At 47.0% G+C, this 19,648-nt stretch overlaps 1 protein-coding gene across 4 annotated transcripts in view; it reads right to left on the bottom strand.

Moving 5' to 3' along the window:
* ARSG (arylsulfatase G) overlaps window positions 1-19,648 on the bottom strand; it is a 109,341-nt gene that overhangs the window by 65,106 nt on the left and 24,587 nt on the right. For all 4 annotated transcript variants that reach the window (XM_045489530.1, XM_045489531.1, XM_045489532.1 and 1 more), the window contains exon 2: window positions 3,852-4,582. In XM_045489530.1, the coding sequence (XP_045345486.1) occupies window positions 3,852-4,069 (218 nt within the window). In that variant the 5' untranslated portion in view covers window positions 4,070-4,582. The remainder of the gene's footprint in view (window positions 1-3,851; window positions 4,583-19,648) is intronic.

Genomic DNA, 19,648 nt, shown 5'->3' with positions numbered 1-19,648 from the left:
GATTTGAACCCAAGCCATCTGGCTCCAGAGGCTAACCCCTTCCCTTCCCTTCCCCTCCCCTCTCCTCCCCTTTCCTTTTTTTTTTTTTTTTTTTTTTTTTTGAGAGAGAGAGAGCACAAGCAGGGGAGAGAGGCAGAGAGAGGCAGAGAATCCCAAGCAGTCTCCACACCCAGTGCAGAGCCCAACACGGGGTTCCGTCCTGATCCTATAACAGCGAGATCATGACTGCAGCCAAAATCAAGAGTTGGAAGCCCACTCGACTGAGCCACCCAGGCACCCCCAGAGCCCGACTTCTTAAGCAGGATGTCCAATCTTCAAAGCAACAATCTTTTATCGAAAACCTGCTACATTACAGGCTATGTTAGGAGCAGAGATAAAAATATACGCAGCTGAGCTCACTGCTCTGGGTGGAAAAGCTTCCCCCCCCACACACACAAATTTCATGTCAATCTAGAACTTGGGAATGTGACCTTATGTGGAAAGAGGGCCTTTGCAGATGTCATCAAGTTGAGATGAGGTCATACTGGATTAGGATGGGCCTGAGAGCCAGTGGCTGGTGGCCTCATGAGAAGAGGGGGATATAGACAGGCACGTGGGGAGAGTGCCGCGGAACAGTGGAGGCAGGGAAAGGAGTGACGCAACCACAAACCGAGGAGGCCAAGGATCGCCTGCGGCCACCAGAAGCGAGGAGGGAGGCATGGAACCCATGCTCCCCCAGAGCTTCCAGAAGGAACCAGCCCTGCCGTCACCTTGATTCAGGACTTCTAGCCTTCTGAACTGTGAGAGAGTAGATGGGAGTGGCTTTAAGCCACACAGTTGATAGTGATTTGTTGTGGGAGTCCTGGGAAACAATACCCCAAGGAAAAAAGAGGCTTTCTCTAGTCACCCATAGACCCTGTTTGGCAATAGGGCTTCTTGTCTGAAAGTCATGGTTCCCCACTGGCCGTGAGTAGGCAGGGGGAGAAGCCAGTGATGAATCAATCCGCGGCCTCACAGGAAGCCTGCTTTCCTGTCAACAAGGCACAGAGAGAAAAGCTGCCCACGTTGGGCCAGAGGGCCGTCCGCTCGGCCCCTGTCACAAGGCTCAAATGGGGAGGGTATTTTCATAAAGGGAGGAAAAAAATAGGAGAGCCCGCCGAGCTGTGTTTGCATCTGGTTTCTGCTCAGGAGGACAGCATGCCTGCAGTGACAGCTCATAAGGAGAATGCCGAGGCCTCAGAAATCTCGATGTAAATAAGGGGCCAGATATTTCCCCACAAACCCACTAAAAGCAGAAGCTCTTGAGGATTTGGCAATCTGCTTCCCTTTGAAATCTGGTAAATGCTATGGATTAAATCTCTCCAGGAAAAAAAAAAAAATTCCAACACGCAAAATTTGGGGTGACATTTCAAGATATCTTGAACTTCTTTTTTTTGTTAATTTTATAAATGTTTATTTACTTTTTGAGAGAGAAAGAGATTGAACACAAGTGGGGGAGGGGCAGAGGGCGGGAGACACAGAATCGGAAGCAGGCTCCAAGCTCCGAGATGTCAGCACAGAGCCTGATGAGGGGCTCGAACCCACGAACCGCAAGATCATGACCTGAGCCAAAGTTGGATCCTTAACTGACTGAGCCACCCAGGTGCCCTGAACTTTTTTTAATTTTTTTTTTTTTTTTTTTTTTTGGAGAGAGACAGAGACAGAGAGCAAGCAGGGGAGGGGCAGAGAGAGAGAGAGAGGGAAACAGAATCCAAAGTAGGCTCCAGGCTCTGAGCTGTCAGCCCAGAGCCCAACACAGGGCTCGAACCCACGAACCCTGAGATCATGACCTGAGCCGAAGTCAGATGCTTAACCAATTGAGCCACCCAGATGCCCTGGTAGCTTGAACTTCTAAAGCCCATTCATTGATGAACAATTATTTCTAAACTGTCTACGATGTACCAGGCACTGTGCTCTGTGCTAGGAATACCAGAGAGGAAGAAGAGAAAAGGCATTTTTCTTCCCGAAGGCCAGAGCTGGGGGGGGCGGGGTGCGTGTATGAATTTCCTGTGGCCGCCACAAATTACCAGAAACTGGAGGCTGAAAATGACGGGAATGTGTTCTGTGACGGTTCAAGAGGCTGGAAGTCTGAAACCAAGATGGAAGCTCACAAAGAGAAGCTGTCCTGAGCCCCCGCCTGGCTTCTCGTGGTGGCCGGTGGCCCCGGGAGTTCTCGGCTTGCAGACCCAACACTGTTCCCTGCCCGTGTCTTCCCATCACCTCTTCTGGGTGTCTCTCTGTGTCCTCTCCTCTTCTTGTAAGGACACAAGTCATTGGATTTGGGACCCACCCTCAGTGGAGGGTGGTGTCATTAAGGCCCACAATAAATTACATTTGCCAAGTCCCTGTTTCCAAATGAGGTCCTGTGCTGAGGTTCCAGGTGAACATGAATTGGGGGAGCATGTTATTCAACCCAACACAGGGGGTCAGACAGGTAAGCGATCACCACGAGAGCAGCAAGGGAGCTGGCGGAGGACCCACGCAGCATCCAAGAAAGCTTTCCCCAGGACCTCATGAGGCACTGGGGATCCAGATGGTGAGCAGAAACTAACTAAGCAGAGGAAGCGGAAAGTAAACCAGGAAGGCGGAATCACACAGGTAAGGTCCAGACAGAAGGAGGCAACAGGTGCACAGAGGGGCCGTGCAGAAAGCCAGTGTGCAAGACGGGCTGGTCTTAGAAGCTGCTGTCCAGAGTTTGGATTGTATCCCTGGGGCCACAAAATGCCTATCAAGGACTGGAAACAGAGGAGTGTTTCTAGAAATTTCCCTTTGGCTGAGGTGAGGTGGATGGACTGCAGTGGGTGAGACCAGGTGCAGGGACCCCAAGGGTCCGTGTCTCTGGGGAAGCTCCAGGCCCGAGGATACAAGTGGCTCAAATTCTGTGCAGATGCCCCGCACATTGTCCTAACCAGTTACCTGGAATGATTCCCACTGAAGTGAACAGAGGGGTTTAACGTAGCACAAGCTGAGCTGGACAGTCGGATGGTTGTCAGCCCAAGATGAACACACAAAGTCTGACTGCCCTGGGCACCTGGTTGGCTCAGTCTGTCGAGATCCGACTTTGGGCTCAGGTCATGATCTCGAGGTCTGTGGGTTCAGACCCACATCAGGCTCTGTGCTGACAGCTCAGAGCCTGGAGCCTGCTTTGGCTTCTGTGTCTCCCTCTCTCTCTGCCCCTCCCCTGCTCACACTCTGTCTCTCTCTCTCGCTCTCTCTCTCTCTCTTTCTCTCTCACAAATAAACATTAAAAATTTTTTAATAAAATAAAATAAAACTCTGAACACTCAAATACATGTTCTCTTTCCAAGCAGGCAAGGAGCTTATGAACATCCCAACCCACTAAGATGCACACGCCCTTCTCTTTTATGGTCCCTTGGAGTTAAGTTCCTCTAAGACGCGTACCAGTAAGTCCCATCTGCTCACAGATAAGTCCTCTTAACTTCGTGTGCTCGACTCCTCGCTCTTCAAAGGTCACCTTCTCTCTGGAGCCCCCGGGCTAGGTTCCACACCCTCCCTGAAGAGTCCAAAACTGCCTGAAGCAGGCTCAGGTTCTAGACCGCAATGCCTACTCTCCTTTTAACTGGTCTCCTCCCCCAGACTACAGGCTCCAGAGGTATCTTGTTTACCTCTGTACTCCCAGCCCCCTGCCCCCCCCCCCACACACACCCTGAGTGTTATCAGATAGATGAATGGATGGATTTCTTCCAGATGCCCGTACTGGCTTCAAACCAAATGAATCAATCAATTCGCTAAGTCCACACGGAGCCATCGATTGCTCAAGTGCTTTATGCTGCCCCCTCCCGCGCCAAGAGCCAGCCATCCTCAAGACTCACCTCATTCCTTCTGCAGCCATCTCATCAAGGTTGGCAGTGTCCTTCGTTTCCGCCCAGTTTGCTCCCAGGTCACCCCACCCCATGTCATCTGCCAAAATGATCACAAAATTCGGCTTCTGGCCTCTTGTGTCCCCGCTGCAGCAAAAATCCACGAGAGGATAAAGACATCCCAGGAAAGTCGCCCCCACGAAGAGAACCTTTAGAAAAAGCCAGCCCATGGTGGGCAGGGGAGGGCAATGACTGTCTGTGGGCCACAGCTAAGGATTTTTCCAAGAGCTTCCTTCTGCTCAAAGTGCAGGGAGTCTCTGGAGAAGCAGTGGTGGAGTCTGCAAGGAGATACTGGTTGTGGGGGTCGTGTTGGTGGGGTGCCTAGAAGGACGCTGGGGCTGCGGAAATGAGGCCCCCACCTGGCATCCTAATTCAAGACAGTCAGGAAATTCGCAACCTCGAATTTGGTTTGCCCCCTGCAGCTCCGAGAGACGACCAGCCGCGTGCGGCAATCAGATACCCGTGTCAGTGATGGCTCTTTGGCCACTTAAAAAATGACCCCTCTGTGCTTGGGGACGTTAGGGCCACAGCACAAGCTTTGCATCTGTTCGGGACTCCAGCTGGTGAGAGCAGGATAAATTCTCACATCTGCAGAACACCTGGACGTTCTAGAAGCCGCAGTCAGCCTTGAATGGGTTTCTCAGTTCCAGATGGTGGAGGGCTTCATGTTTCTGTCAGGTTTCCTGAAAGAACAAAAATTGACAAGAAAACAGAGTTAAACTGCCAGTGCAGCTGTGTTTTACTCAGTAGCTTAGGAAATAATCTCTTTTCCATGCCAACAGATGTTTTCCTTCTGATTCGAATATGCAACTGGTTCATCAGTTTCTCCACCTGAGAAATCATGATGACAGTAATATTTGCAATGGACCTACAATCACAAGGTTGGTAATGGCATTATAGATGGTGTCACTCAACCCATTCACCGTATGGATGGGAACACTGAGGTCCACGGCCCTGGGACGGGCAAAGACTAGCACCCAACTCTGCCAAAGCCCAGTTGCTCCCCCACTCTCACCCCACCATGCTTCTCTGATTCCCAAGAAATTCCCAAACTAATTATGACCTTGTCAAACCCACTGAAAATTCTAGAAGAGTGAAACCTTCGTTTCCAAGACATGATTCTTTCTAAGAGTCATGCTGTCAACTAATATATCTCTACAAAATTCTTTTTTTTAATTTTTTTTAATGTTTATTTATTTTTGAGAGAGAGAGAGCACTCATGCATGAGCGGGGGAGGGGCAGAGACAGAGAGGGAGACACAGAATCCGAAACAGGCTCCAGGCTCTGTGCTGACAGCTCAGAGCCTGATGCGGGGCTCGAACTCAGGAACGGGGAGATCCTGACCTGAGCCGAAGTCAGACACTTAACCGACTGAGCCACCCAGGCGCCCCTGAATTTTATAATTCTTGATGGAAATTAATTTGAGAAAAAAAGAAACATAAAGATATTAATGGTGTTATCTAGGTGGAGAATATACAGGTACTTAACAGTAGAACTTTCGATTTTGCTAGTGGAAATCTTTCACCATAAAATGTCAGGAAAACATTTCAAACAAATTTAATGGAAATTGTCCCTTTATATCTCGACAATGTAATTTTTAATAAGAAACTATAAGACATGCTCAATCAGGGTTTGTCACACTTAGATGTACACACAAATCAGCTATAGAACTTATCAAATACAGCTCCCAGGGGACGCCTACGTTCCGAGCCCTTAAATCACACCTTGAGTAACAAGATGCTCAGAAATAAAAACATCCTGGGGTGCCTGGGTGGCTCAGTCAGTTAAGCATCCAACGCTTGATCTTGGCTCAGGTCGTGATTTCATGGTTCATGAGTTCGAGCCCCACATCGGGCTCTGCCCTGCTTGGGATTCTGTCTGTCCTTCTCTCTGCCCCTCTTCTGTTTGTGCTTTCTCTCTCTCGAAATAAATAAATAAAGTTAAAAAACTAAAACAAAACAAAACAAAAACCATCATGATTCTTGTCCAAGAAGAAAACTAACCTCACTGGAGATGCTTAACCTACTGGAGAGAATTCAGCTTCAGTGGACAAGCACAAAAGCAAAATATCAGGTTGAACTTTGAAAAAACAGGAACTGAAGGTTATATTTTCAACTGCCACTTGCAAATGGGAACCATAGAATAAAAACCATATCACCCCCCTTTCACTTGAAAGCCCTAAATTTATGAGGCTACTAAGGAGGCACAGACTTGAAATTCTGGACCGAATGAAAGCATGTTGGACACCCAAGCCACTGGGAGTGTTAGAGCTAGAGAACCGATTTGTAATACATAAAGATGCTACCGGGGCTGGGGTTATGGTGGATGTGATTCGCACTTATGTGTCCCTGCCCTTGCGGAAAGAATGTACAGAGCCAGCCAGCCACCCCGACTGCCAACCCAAGTGGATCGGGGAGGGGCGGGGTTGGAGATATGTAAGTTCTGGAAGACCCAGATAAACTCAAAAGGATGGGAAGATACATACTTAACCAAAATAAAAGGGAAAGTTTAAGTAAACAGTCATGGTCATCTGGAGGCCAATGAATCAATTGTTCAGAAATGCGAATTCTTCTGTTTTCCAAAAGGAGAGTTATTCTTTCAAACTCAATTAGATTCAACCAATATTTGTTGATCTTGAGGCCCCAAAGACTTCTCCCTTTCTAGAAGAAGAAAGAGCTCTTGCACAAGGAGGGTGCCCAACAAGCACTTATTGACCTGCTGCTAGATTCCCAGCCTCATTCTACTGGCTCCTGACCATGAGCAACAATCATAGAAGGCTTTTCTTCTTAAAGCTACTTAGCTTGGAACTCTAGAGTGGCCTCATTCTTCGTCAGTAATCCATTTTGGAATGACCCAACACGAAGGACTTCAGGGGAAAAAAATTCACTTAAGAAAAAAGCTAAAATTAAGGTGGGAACATAAATAAACAGATTGTTTTTCTTAACAGTTCCACGATAAAACATTCCTTTGAGGATTTCCAAAGAGAATCATTCGTACTTAAAAATTTCACTGAATGGAAATAAGCTAATTTAGCCAGTACACCATTGCATTATCCTTCATGCCCATACCTCCAGGGAGATATTTAATCTTTTCCCCATTTATTTATTTATTTAAACTACAGTGAAAAGGCAAACCGGAGATTCAAAGAATGGACCTGAGGCCATGGACTTTGATTAAGACCCAAGCTGACAGGGTTGCCTGGGTGGCTCAGTCGGTTAAGCGTCCGACTTCGGCTCAGGTCATGATCTCACAGTTTGTGAGTTCGAGCCCCACGTCGGGCTCTGGGCTGACAGCTCAGAGCCTGGAACCTGTTTCAGATTCTGTGTCTCTTTCTCTCTCTGTCCCTCCCCTGCTCATGCTCTGTCTCTGTCTCAAAAGTAAATAAAAACATTACAAAAAAAAAAAAAAAAAAAAAGACCCAAGCTGACATTATGGAAAACAGGATGGCATTTCCTCAAAAAATTAAAAATAGAATGACCATATGACCCAGCAACCCCACTTCTGGGGTATATATCCAGAGAAATGAAATCACTATCATGAAGGGAGATCGGCACCCTGTGTTTACTGCAACGTTATTCACAGCAGCCGAGATATGGAAACAATCTAAGTGTCTGTGGGTGGATGACAAAAGAAAATGCACTGCATATATAATATACACACAATGGAATATTATTCAGCCTGTAAAAAGAAGGCTTGTGGAAAAGAAGCAACAACTTCTAAACCTGGGAGACATTATGCGGAGTGAGATAAGCCAGGCAGCAGCGAGACAAACACAGCGAAAGAAACGCCGTGTGGTCTCGCTTCTATTCGAAATGTGGAAAAGTCAAACACATAGAAGCAAAGGGTAGAATGGTGGTTGCCAGGGGCTGGGGTGGGGGTAGAGGGATAAATGGGACGATACTGGTCAAAGAGGACAAACTTTCAGTGACGCAAGGTGAACAGCTTTGAGGGATTCAGTGTATAGCATAGAGATGCCGATTAATGAGACTCTGTTGCATACTTGAAATTCGCTAAGAAGGTCGATCTTAGATGTCTCACCACAAGAAATTTAAAACGTACGTAACCGCGTGAGGTGAGGCATGTGTTTATTAGATTTTTGGAAATCGTTTCAGACTGTATCCGCACATCAAAACATCACACTGTATACGGTAAACCCGAACAAGGTTTATTTGTCTGTTACACCTCGATGAACTTGGGGGAAGCATCCTTGGGCTCCGAGCTGATCTGAGGTTGCTTCCCCAGCTTGCTTTATGCATCACCCTCCCCCTTCTCCGAAGGGAGAGTGGACACAGGCAAGGAGCATGGCTATGGGCTAAGGAAGCAAAGGGGAGTCTTCGGCAAATAGAGCATCCCATCCTTCTTCCACTGGGCTGGAAGGAACTTGACCACCTTCCCCAACAGACCCCACAGGGAAGGCCCCCCTGCTCCATCCAAGCAGAACAAACTGGGATAGACCCCTGCTGAGCACAAGCATGAGCACTGCCCGTGCCTCAATGTTCCTCAGGCAGCGACAGAGTGAACTTGAGTTGCCAGTGGGCTTTGCAGGGCCTTGTGTTTTCCTCCACGACCCCCACCGTAAAGCAAGGCTTCTGGGTCTGCAAAGTCTGGCCTCCCTTCAAGTTCCGGGCTCGCTTGTGGGAAAGCGAGCGGGGCTCGTGAGCAGTGAAATGACCACAGGCAAGCTGCCGGCCAGAAGGGCTGAGAATGGAATGGAATGAGGCAACCTGAAGATGGGCTTTGCGGTGTAGCGGTGTCTGAATATCAGGGCTGGAAGTCCGTCACCTGACCTGGCTCCCTGAGGGCCTCCCTGTGGCCAAGCAGCCTGCTGGAGGGCCTTGAAAACAGCTGAAATAACAAGAAGGTCGGGCAGACCTTTCTGGCAGAGGGCTCTGTTGGTTTTCCAGAGACAAAGCTTCTGATGAGCTGAGGCCAAAAAAGACAAAGGCGCCAGGGGGTGGGGGGGTGGGGGGTGGGGGTGGGGGGGTAGTGTGATCTCTGGCGGTAGAGCACTGTTATTTTACCTGCCAAATCAGAGCATGGTCATGCGCTGGCTGGGGCCGAGAGTCCCAGGGGGATGGCCAGGAGGGACCTGGGGCATCAGCTGCCCACGTGGAGTCTGAAATGATTCCCCCGTGCCTCGCCACCCATCCAGCAAACAGGGACCGAGTGACGGGTCTCAGTCTCGGCACTGTGCGTACAGCAGAGAAAGGATCACACACGAAAACAAACCCTGCCCTCATGCCACTTACTGTCTTGCGGGGGTAAGAAATGAAACGAGTAAAATGTAAGTGCCGGCGAGAACGTCGAGGCGGGGCGCGGCTCCTGAGTGTGGGGGGGAGCAGGCGCAAAGCCAAAGAGGTCAGGGACAACCTCGTGGAGAGGGTGATCCTTCTGTGAGGCTCTCTCTGCAGGAGGTAGGGGAGGAAGCCGTGCGGCTCTCGGAAGCTGTGTCGGAAAGGAATGCCAGGCAGAGAAACCAGGAAGGCCAAGGACCGCCACGTGTGAGCAGCAGCCAAGAAGCCACGGCAAAAACAGTAGAGGGGGGAAGCGTTAAGTTCTGACGTACGGACACCAGAACTCCTCCCCTGCTCTGCTGAGAATAAACCACCGTGCTGCAGGGTGGCAGGTAAGAAAAGAAGCTGAGAAGTCAGGAGTCCGTTGGACCAGGGGAGCCCAGGTAAGAGACAGTGCTCAGGCAAGGCAGGCTCGGAGCCTGGGGAGCAACATCTCGGGGCCCACCTGTGCCCATGGGACTCTAACACTGAGCACCTCCTTAAATTCTGCCTCACCCAAAACCAGGCCCAAGTGGACAGGAAAATCCAGTTACCTCGGTAACAGTCATTCAGGTTATTTAGTGTTTGTGTGTCATAAACATCCTCATGGAGGGGCGCCTAAGCAGCTCGGTCGGTTAAGCGTCTGACTTCAGCTCAGGTCGTGATCTCATGGTTCCATGAGTTTGAGCCCTATGTAGGGCTCTGTGCTGACAGCTCAGGGCCTGGAGCCTGCTTCGGATTCTGTGTCTCCCTCTCTCTCTGCCCTTCTCCTGCTCATGCTCTGTCTCACTCTCAAAAATAAATAAACATTAAAAAAAAGAAATTGGTTTTAAACACCCTCGTGGGGCCCTTCCTTTGCCCTGAGGCCCTAACATGTCAGTTCGGGGCTGCCCCACATCAGAAAGATTGCTTTCTTAGAGTGTATCTGGGGGTCTCAGTCTTAGCTCAACAGAAGCAGCAAAGGGAATTTTTTTCTGTTTCTTTTTCTTTCAGTTCTATCGACATGTAATTGACATACAGCACTGCATAAGTTTCAGGTAGGCACACGATGATGTGGCTTCTAAATTATGAAATGATTGCCACAGTAAGTTTAGTTAATACCCATCATTTCATACGGATACAGGAAAAGAGAGAGAGAGAGAAATGTTTTTTTCCTCATGATAAGAATCTTTAGGATCTATTTTCTCAGCAACTTCCAAATATACCAGACAGCAGGGTTAACTGTAGTCCTCGAGCTGTACATTATATCCCCAATACTTATTTAATCTTATAACTGGAGTAAGTCAGACCCCATTGTTGGGAGTATTACTTCTGCAGACCCAATAACGCCAGGACACTCATCCACACGGGGCATATGACATCCTGCCTAGCGTTAGCTAGAACCACCTGTTGGAAGTGTCACAGGGGGAAGCCATGTGGCAGGAGCCAATTTGGGAGAGCAGAGGTGGCCTCATGCCATGCCTCTAAAAGCTCAGTAGCCCTGCAGAAATTATATCTGGGTCCTTGAACACATGTCAGAAGAACGGAGAAAGTAGATGGGCCTCTGAATAACATCCTTTCTCTAAAATTCTATCCTCCACTTGATATCACAAGAAATGCGGTCAGACAGAAAGGATTCAAGGTCGAGTACCTGAAATCCACTCCCTCAATGCACTCCCTGTTTGCTAAACGTTTAAGGGCTTTCTACAAAGCAGCGTTGACTTATTATTTATTAAACATTTCCTTACGGAAGTTGTCAAACATACAAAAGTTGAGAAACTCGTGCACACCTACCCAGCATCTAGATTTGACAGTTATCAGCACTCGGCCAGCCTGTTCTCATCTGTTCCCCCCACCCCACCCCTACTATTTCCCTTTCTCTCGTTCTTCACATACACTAGACTATTTTGAAACAAACCTCAGATATCATGTAACTCCATCCAACATGATTTCTTTTTTTGAAGTTTATTTATTTTGAGAGAGAGAGAGAAAGCATGAGGGGGTGGGGGGAGTAGGGCAGAGATAGAGGGAGAGAGAGAGAATCCCAAACAGGCTCTGTGCTGCCAGTGCAGAGCCTGATGTGGGACTCAAACCCATGAACCGTGAGATCATGACCCGAGCCGAAACCAAGAGTCGGACGCTTAACTGACTGAGCCACCCAGGCACCTCCAATATATTTCTACGTGTTTCTCTACAAGATAAGAATTCTTTTTAAATAGAACTACAATTCTATGAGTAGCCACTTTTTTTTTTTTTAATTTTTTTTTTTCAACGTTTATTTATTTTTGGGACAGAGAGAGACAGAGCATGAACGGGGGAGGGGCAGAGAGAGAGGGAGACACAGAATCGGAAACAGGCTCCAGGCTCTGAGCCATCAGCCCAGAGCCCCACGCGGGGCTCGAACTCACGGACCGTGAGATCGTGACCTGAGCTGAAGTCGGACGCTCAACCGACTGCGCCACCCAGGCGCCCCGAGTAGCCACTTTTTAAAATTAACAATGATTTGTTAGGATCCTCAGAACTCCAGTTAATGTTTAAATATCATCCACTGTCTCACCAATGTTTTATTTATAAAATACATATATACAAACACTTTTATAATTTTTTTAAAATTCTGATCCAGGATCCAAAGAAACTCCACCACACGTTGCATTTGGTTCACATGTCTCTTCTCTTTTCATGTGTAAGTTCCTCCTTTGTCTTCCCTGCCATATATTTATAAACAAAATTCAGTTGTTTGTCCTGTAAACTTTCTCAATTTTGGACGTGGCTGATTGCACCCCCTGGTGTGATTTAAAATGTCCTCCCAAGCCCCTGTTAACTGACTTCTAGACCCAACGGCAAAATCTGATTCAGGTTTGACTTTTTTTGGGCAGGCCCACCCCCTACGTCTTAGCCTTCTCCCTGTCACGTGAAAACTGACCAGTGGTTTCACCTGTCACATTTTCACGTGTCCCTGTGTCACTTTTGCATGGGAATCGGGAATTTTCTACCAACTTGGATGTGCCAGCTTTCGTGTTTCTGCGGATTTATCTTTTCCCTGGGTTTGCTCTGCCTGTACGATGAAATACGTGAGATTCTGTAATGGATGGAATGTGTCCTTCCAGAACTGGTATGTTGAAGCCCTGACCCCCCCCCCCCACCAGTGTGATAAGGGTTGGATGAGGTCATGAGGGTGGGGCCCTCCTGATGGGGCTAGTGTCCTACTAAGAAGAGACCAGAGAGAGAGCTTGGTCTTTCTCTCTGACAGGTGAAGACACAGCAAGAAGGTGGCCTTCTACAAGCCAGGAAGAGAGCCCTCGCCAGGCATCCAATTGGTCAGCACCTTGATCAAAGACTTCCCAGCCTCCAGAACTGTGACAAATAAAGTTCTGCTGTTTAAGACTCCCAGTCTGCGGTGTTTTATTATGCAGCCCAAGCCAACTGATACAGATTCCAGCTAGGCTCCAACCGAGAACCTCTGAGGCTAAGGAAGAGGCACAGGAAGGAGAGGGAAAAGCCAAAACCTGGGGGGATAATGCTCAATCCAGTGAAGCGGTCACTCGGCAAATTTGCCTTTTGGGAAATTGATTTGGGGCATGTGGTGACCTGTTTCCGGAAGGACGTGTGTCCAGGATTCAGAATTGTCATTTCCTAGCTGTGTGATCTTGGGTAAGTATTAAAAAAAAAAAAATTGCCCCTTGCCTCAGTTTACCCACTTACCTGAAAAAGAGAGCTACAGTAAACTTTCTTCACCTCAGACATGATGGGAGGATGAAACAATCAAACACAAGTGCCTGCTCTCAGCTCAGAAACACTGGCTATCGTTATTCTGTCTGTGGTGTTGAGGATAAAGAGATAACAAATACGAGAACACGTTGAAAAAGTACTATACACGCCCAAAGCGTTATTAAAATTATTAATTATATTTAATTATAATATAATAATTATATTATATTATATTATATATATAATATAATTATTATATTATATTATATTTATAAATAATATAATTAAAATTATATTAAGCAAATGTATATATAATATATTATATTATATTATATTATATATAATATATATATGTATATATATGTATATATAATATATTATATATTATTATATTATATTATATTATATTATATTTATATAATATATTTATATAATATTAATTATATATTAATTATTATTAATTATATATAATATATATTAATTATATATAGTATATATTATATATTATATAATATATAATTATATTATTAATATATAATTATATCATTAATATAATATATTAATGATATAATTAATATTAATAATATATTAATAATATAATATAATATATTTATATTTATATAATATATTATATTTATAAATAATATAATTAAAATTATATTAAGCAAAACTGTTCTGAGTGTCGATGATGAAATCCGGACTCCCTGCGGCTATTGGCTGTCTTTGTCACAACCACTTGCCAGCATTCTCTGGTGGTGGATCCTGGAGCCACAAACACCACGGTCACAAGCCACGCCAAAGGGAAAAGCGAAGAGTCCGTCTGGTTTGTGAACTCAAAGCTCCAAACTCCAGTTCCTTGTCACACAGTTGCACGGCTGGTTGTCTGTGCCATTTTGGCTATGAGTTAGGTCCCTCTGCCTGGGCAGACTCTGGTGACAGTCGTCACGGTCTTTGGAACACCCTACCTAGCAGCCAATCTGGTTTTAGACGGTTTAAACAGTATGAGGCCAAGCTGAGACGCAGAGTGGATGTGAGGGAAATCTCCCCTTGGATGCCAACTGCAAGTTGGCAAGTGCGAGTTACGTGTTAAAATCAGAAACATCCACAAGAATGATTTGCCCCAGACCCTTGGCTTGGGGCTCCGGCAAGAGAAGCCGTAAGTCTGTGCATAGGTCTAGACTGTAAGGCACACAAGGGCAGGAATATCTATGTATTTTACGCACTGCATGATCCTGGTACCTCGCCCGGAGGGAGTTCGATCAATACTGGCCGGGTGAATGCACCTCACAGGACCCAACTGTGGCCAAGCCTGCTCTGTCCCGCCCGCAGAGCTCAGCCCCGTCTCTTCACTTCCCTAACCTCACATGGCCTTTCTGAGTTCCCCTTCCTCTGAGGTCCTCCCTCATAAAAGCGCACTTGTTGAAATCCTGCTTTAGGTAACAATCACACGTGTCCTGTCTTCTGAACTAGACAGTAAACACTCGGAGAGGAGGGACCACATTCTCTGGGGTGTGGTTCTGTGGCCCAGGAAACAACTGCATTCATCAGGGCTCGTGCGTAGGCTGTAATGAGCAGAGGCTGCCTGGATGGAGAGCCAGTGGCCGGGGGAAGGTGGGATGGACGCTCCCCGTCCCCAGTCCCGCCATGGACCCCGGCTAAGCATGTGGGCTCCCCTAAGGAGGGCCAGAACCCTCCACCGACCACAACCACGGCCAGGGTCCCCTCCTGGCCCCCTGTTCGTAACACAGCCTAGACCAGCCTTCCAGCTTCCATGCACCGTCCCCGACCCCCTAGCCATCTGGAAATGACCAGATGCACTGCTCCGAAAGGGTTAAAATCAAAGCTTAACACTGCGTATTGTTCCAGAGAGCAGCAGGACAGGCTGAGCATGTTTAGACAAGAAGGGGGGAGAGCCAGCATCTCCCTTTAGGCCAGAAACATAGCAGGAGAAGCAGGTTTTTATTCCTTGGCCTTGAGCGACATGATGGGTGGGGCACCCTCAACAACTGTGCACAGAAAGCCTGATTTAATCGGGGCCAAACCCAGTGGTCCTACACGCTTTACAGCATGGCCGATTAGATTTCGTGACCCACATCCGTGTCTTCAACTTTTGACAGGACATAGATTTATTCCTGAAAGCAATGGGATGAAAATCACTTTGCTCTGGCAATTCTGACTTTTTGTTTTGGGTTCAGTACTCTTGCAACAGGCTTGAGAGAGTTTTGAGAGGATGACAAAACTATAGGACCCATAAACTATCAAGACTGAGAAGTCTAGGGATGAATATCAGTGTTGAAATCAGGTAAAATTTACTCCAGAGCTAAAGAGAGGCACCCAGGGATACATCATCAACGAGGCACTAAATGGTAACCGTGATAGAGGCCAGATCACCAGAGGCAAAGGTGGGGAGGTGACCTTCCCATCCCCAAACCCAGCACCTCCTGCTGTTTATCCTTCCTCCTCCCTCCCCCCTTGCCAGTCCTTGTAAGGTCTTTCCTGGTTCTAGGCCTCTCTGGTCTCCCACCAAGAGTCAGGGAAACCCATCGTGAGCCAAGCACAGCACTAAGCTGCTAAGCCCCTTACACATGTTAACTCAGTTAACCTAGCTCCACAGCACTAAGCCCCCCAACGTGACCACCCTATGCAGTGAGTACTGTTATCCCCTTTCACAGAGAAGCAGTCTGAGGTAGACTGAGGTTAAGTCATTTGCCCCAGCAAGGTGACACCGCTAGTGAGAACAGAGCTGGGGTTCAAGGTCAGGCTCCAGAGCCCACACCCACGTGCATTTTTACATTTGTACTTCTCAATTATACAGCCCCTACCTGGCCTCCCAGGGCTCGCTGTGGTGACTCTCGGGTTTGTTCTATCTCTTCGGGGAGAACTTACCCACGAGGGCAGGGACCACATCCTCCTTGCGCTCCTACGAACATAGATCATACTCAGTGGCCTGCAAATTCTTTTGCTTGGGTAACCTCTAAGAGAATTTGGAAAACAATAAATCCCCTCCATATCAGTCAGCTTGGGCCGCCATAACAAAATACCACAGACTGCGTGGCTTAAACCGTAGAAATTCATTTTCTCATAGTTCTAGGGGCTGGAAGCCTGGGATCAAGATGCCAACAAGGTGGGGTTAGGGCTCTCTTCCTGGTTTGCCGACAGCTGCCTTCTCTCCGTGTCCTCCCAAGGCCTTTCTCTCTCCCTCTTTGAAGGCCCCACCGTCAAGTCCCCGTCTAAACCTAATTCCTCCCAAAGGCCCATCTCTAAAAACTATCGCATTGGAAGTTAGGGCTTCAATATATGAATTTAGCGGGGGCGGGGGGCATAGGGGGGCCCACACACTTTCAGTCCATACCACCCTCGCGCAGTTTTTAAATTCCGTCCAATGTTTCATCGTAGCTGCAAAAGATATTGTTTCAGTTGCATCTGTAAATGTTGACTTTTACAGCAAAACTATTTTAAACCACTCTTTTTAACTGTATCCGATGTAACATAAACGTCAGAGTCATCTGAAAACCATCGCCATTCATTTAAAAATTACATGAGTTGATGAGGCACCTCGGTGCCTTGGTTAAGTGTCTGACTCTTGATTTTGGTTCAGGTCGTGATCTCACAGTTTCATGAGTTCAAGCTCCACGTCGGGCTCTGCATGGACCTGCTTGGAATTCTCTCTCTTTCTCTCTCTCTCAAAATAAATAAACTTCTTTAAAAATTACAAAAAATACATGAGAACATTTCTCATGAGGTCAGAAACTTTCTATCATTTCTTTTTTCCTTTTTTTTTTCAAAACTGTATTTTCATTCTACATCAACACAATATACTTATAGATTCAAAAGTACTTACTTACCTTATCCTATGTCTCTGAACACAGACTTTGGGTATAAATTGAAATTTTGTGTTTTATGCCTCAAGTGTAAAAAAAAAATCCCTTTTGGGTCGAATGATGATCACAATTACTCCTATAAGTGATCATTTATAATCAAAGAAAAAACATTGTGCATTTGGACAAGTTATTACTACTGCAAAAGCATCTTTATGAGATGGACTGGGGGATGGGACGTATTGGCTTGACGAAAGAGGCCTCCCTGACACAGTATTTCAATATTCACCGCAGAGCCGTTTTCAGCTGGAAAAGTGCACCCTAGTGGGATCCTGGCTCTGGTTACGAAGGAGAAGTCAGCCGTGCAAGGCTAACAGAGCACCAGGCCTGCCCCACAGTGGGTTCTCACACAAATGGGCTTTAGGAAAGAGCTCATGTTCTGAAGCTGATTGCAGGAAAACCGTCCGTGCCTCAGGCCCCTTGGCAAATCTTCAAACCCCCTCAGGAGCCCACATTCCCATTAGCGGGGCCCTGCCTCGCCTTCAAACCATTAGATGTGAGGTGGGGGGAGGCTCCACAAACCACCGGATGAACCCAACACATCTAACTGGAGTTCCTCCAAGGAAGTTTGTGGGGTTCTCTGCCGTCTGGAGGAGCCGTCAAGTTTTAAAGCAAGAATTTGCTTCAGTCAAATTACACAGGGGGTCCCCCCCCAGGCAGCACAGGCCCTCGGGTGAGATAATGGGGTGGTGGTGCAAAGACAGGAAGAGAGACAGTGGATGGACGGGCGACCAAGACCTCCCACAGAAGCCCCCTCGAATCCTCTCTGAGCTCCAGACAAGATTCCTTTCAATCTCCTTACCCAAGTTTAAGTTCTCACGGGCTGGTAAATGCAGTGAGCTTATTTGCAAGCCAGGGTCATATCTGCCTAGCAACCCAACGTGAAGAGTAGAAGGGCTACGAAACGTAGACGGAGAACAGGCTGGCCAACTTTGCACAAAGGAATCTGTTCTCATGCAAATGACCCGGAGCAAGATGGCTAGCAAGAGAGAGCACAGAGGATAGGCTCAGGAGCCAATTTATTTCCCCCAGAAGATGTTGAGGGACTTTTTAAAGGGCATCATCACAGCCTTGCCCACTGTAAATGAAGGACCGGAGGGGCTCTGCTGCTCCTTGGCTTACGGCAGACACAACAGAAGAGGCTAAAAGGGGAGCTGAACCCTTAACTTAATATCCTGATTTTTCTGGTTCTGTACTCCAGACTCCAAGGGTTCTTTTGTTTGTATTTAGAACCAAACAGAGTTAGTTTTGTTTGGGGGGGGGTTGATTAGCATGGCAATGCTGTGCTATCCCTGGAAGAGTGAGGGGGAAAAAAAAAAGCAAGGGTTTTCACGCTTGGTCTCACTAGGAAAGGGAACAAGGTGAAGCCAGCCTCTAACCAGGGCATGCAAAAGTCATTGGTTTGTGGCTGGCAAGACTGGGCAGAGATTGGGTTTCCAGCTCCCCTTCTCTGTTACCCACATGCAGGTGGCAAGTATCGTCTTCGGTGAGCTTTAGTTGCAGAAAAGGGCCAGTGTGTGCCTATATTGTGAAACCTCAGGTGAATCCCTCCAGTGCTGTGTGCCTCAACTTTCCTCATCTGTAAAATGGGGATGGTAAGGATCAACTGCAGAATGTTACTGATGGGTTAAAGTTAGATCACATGTGTGGCGCTTAATACAGTGCTGGGAACAAAGCAAACATACGAAAAAATTAACAACAGGTCTAACTAATATTAGTAAAATAATAGTAATGTATTATTGTCGTTGTGATTGTTATCATTGTAGTTACGCCTCTCCAACAGCCAGTGCGTTCACTCTGGTCAAATACTCAGATGTGAGTTTCTCAGTCATTCATTCATAACTAGAGTTTTTGGTATGATTTGCCTAATATTTTAACCTATTTTTAAAATTTTATTTATTTTGAGGGGCACCTGCGTGGCCCACTTGGTTAAGAGTCCGACTTTGGCTCAGCTCATGATCTCATGGCTCATGAGTTTGAGCCTACGTCTCTACGTCTCTCTCTGTCCCGTCTCTACGTCTCTCTCTGTCCCTCCCTCACTTATGCTCTCTCTCTCAGAGCGAGTGGGGGATGGACAGAGAAAGAGAGAGAGAATCCCCTTGCCTAATGTTTTAAATCAAGAAACTGAAGCACCGGGAACTTTCTGGACTTGATTAGAACCACTCCGTAATAAATAATGGGCTACCTCCATAGGTTCCCAAGACCCAATACAGTAGATGCTGTGCCATAGTGAATATGACAATTCCATACTAAAAACAGTGACAGGTCCTAACACACTGTAACGACATTACATTTTAGTGGTTAACATGTTCGTTTTAGTGATTAAAATCAGTTTTGAACATCATCACGTGTGGATTCTTAGAAACAACTCGACAAACAGATGGCTTGGTATACTGGAGTCAGCCATCAGACTTGGTAAGCCATAAATAATAACAATAATAATAACGGGTACTGAGGGCTCACCATATGTCAGTCACTTTGATCCACACTTCACAGGAATCATAAATTAAACCCTTCAATCCTGGGAATACCACTATTGACCCCACTTTATAGATTCGAGAAATTGACGCCCCTAGAAGTTAAGTTACTTTCCCACAAGGTTGCAAAGCGAATCAGTTGCCCCTGGCTGTGCATTACTGGCTGAAACAGGGCGCTGCACAGGAACACACCTGCTCCCCACCTACCCCACGCCAGACCTTGTACCAGTACAGAATGGCATTTAGCGCAGTCGACCCCAACCCCAAACCAGGAGAGAAATCAGGCACCCACTGCAAACGGATTTTTATTAAAACTCAAATCGCTGACTCCTCCCGATGGCGACCCCGCGTGCACGCGCCCCCAAAGTAGGCTCTCTTGAGTTTCTGACATCAGAACCACATTCTCGAACCCCAAAAGGAGGAAGCAGCCCGTA

Source organism: Leopardus geoffroyi, chromosome E1 (assembly GCF_018350155.1).
Source record: "Leopardus geoffroyi isolate Oge1 chromosome E1, O.geoffroyi_Oge1_pat1.0, whole genome shotgun sequence".
Classification (NCBI taxonomy): domain Eukaryota; kingdom Metazoa; phylum Chordata; class Mammalia; order Carnivora; family Felidae; genus Leopardus; species Leopardus geoffroyi.
This window is presented reverse-complemented; position numbering and strand designations above follow the sequence as displayed.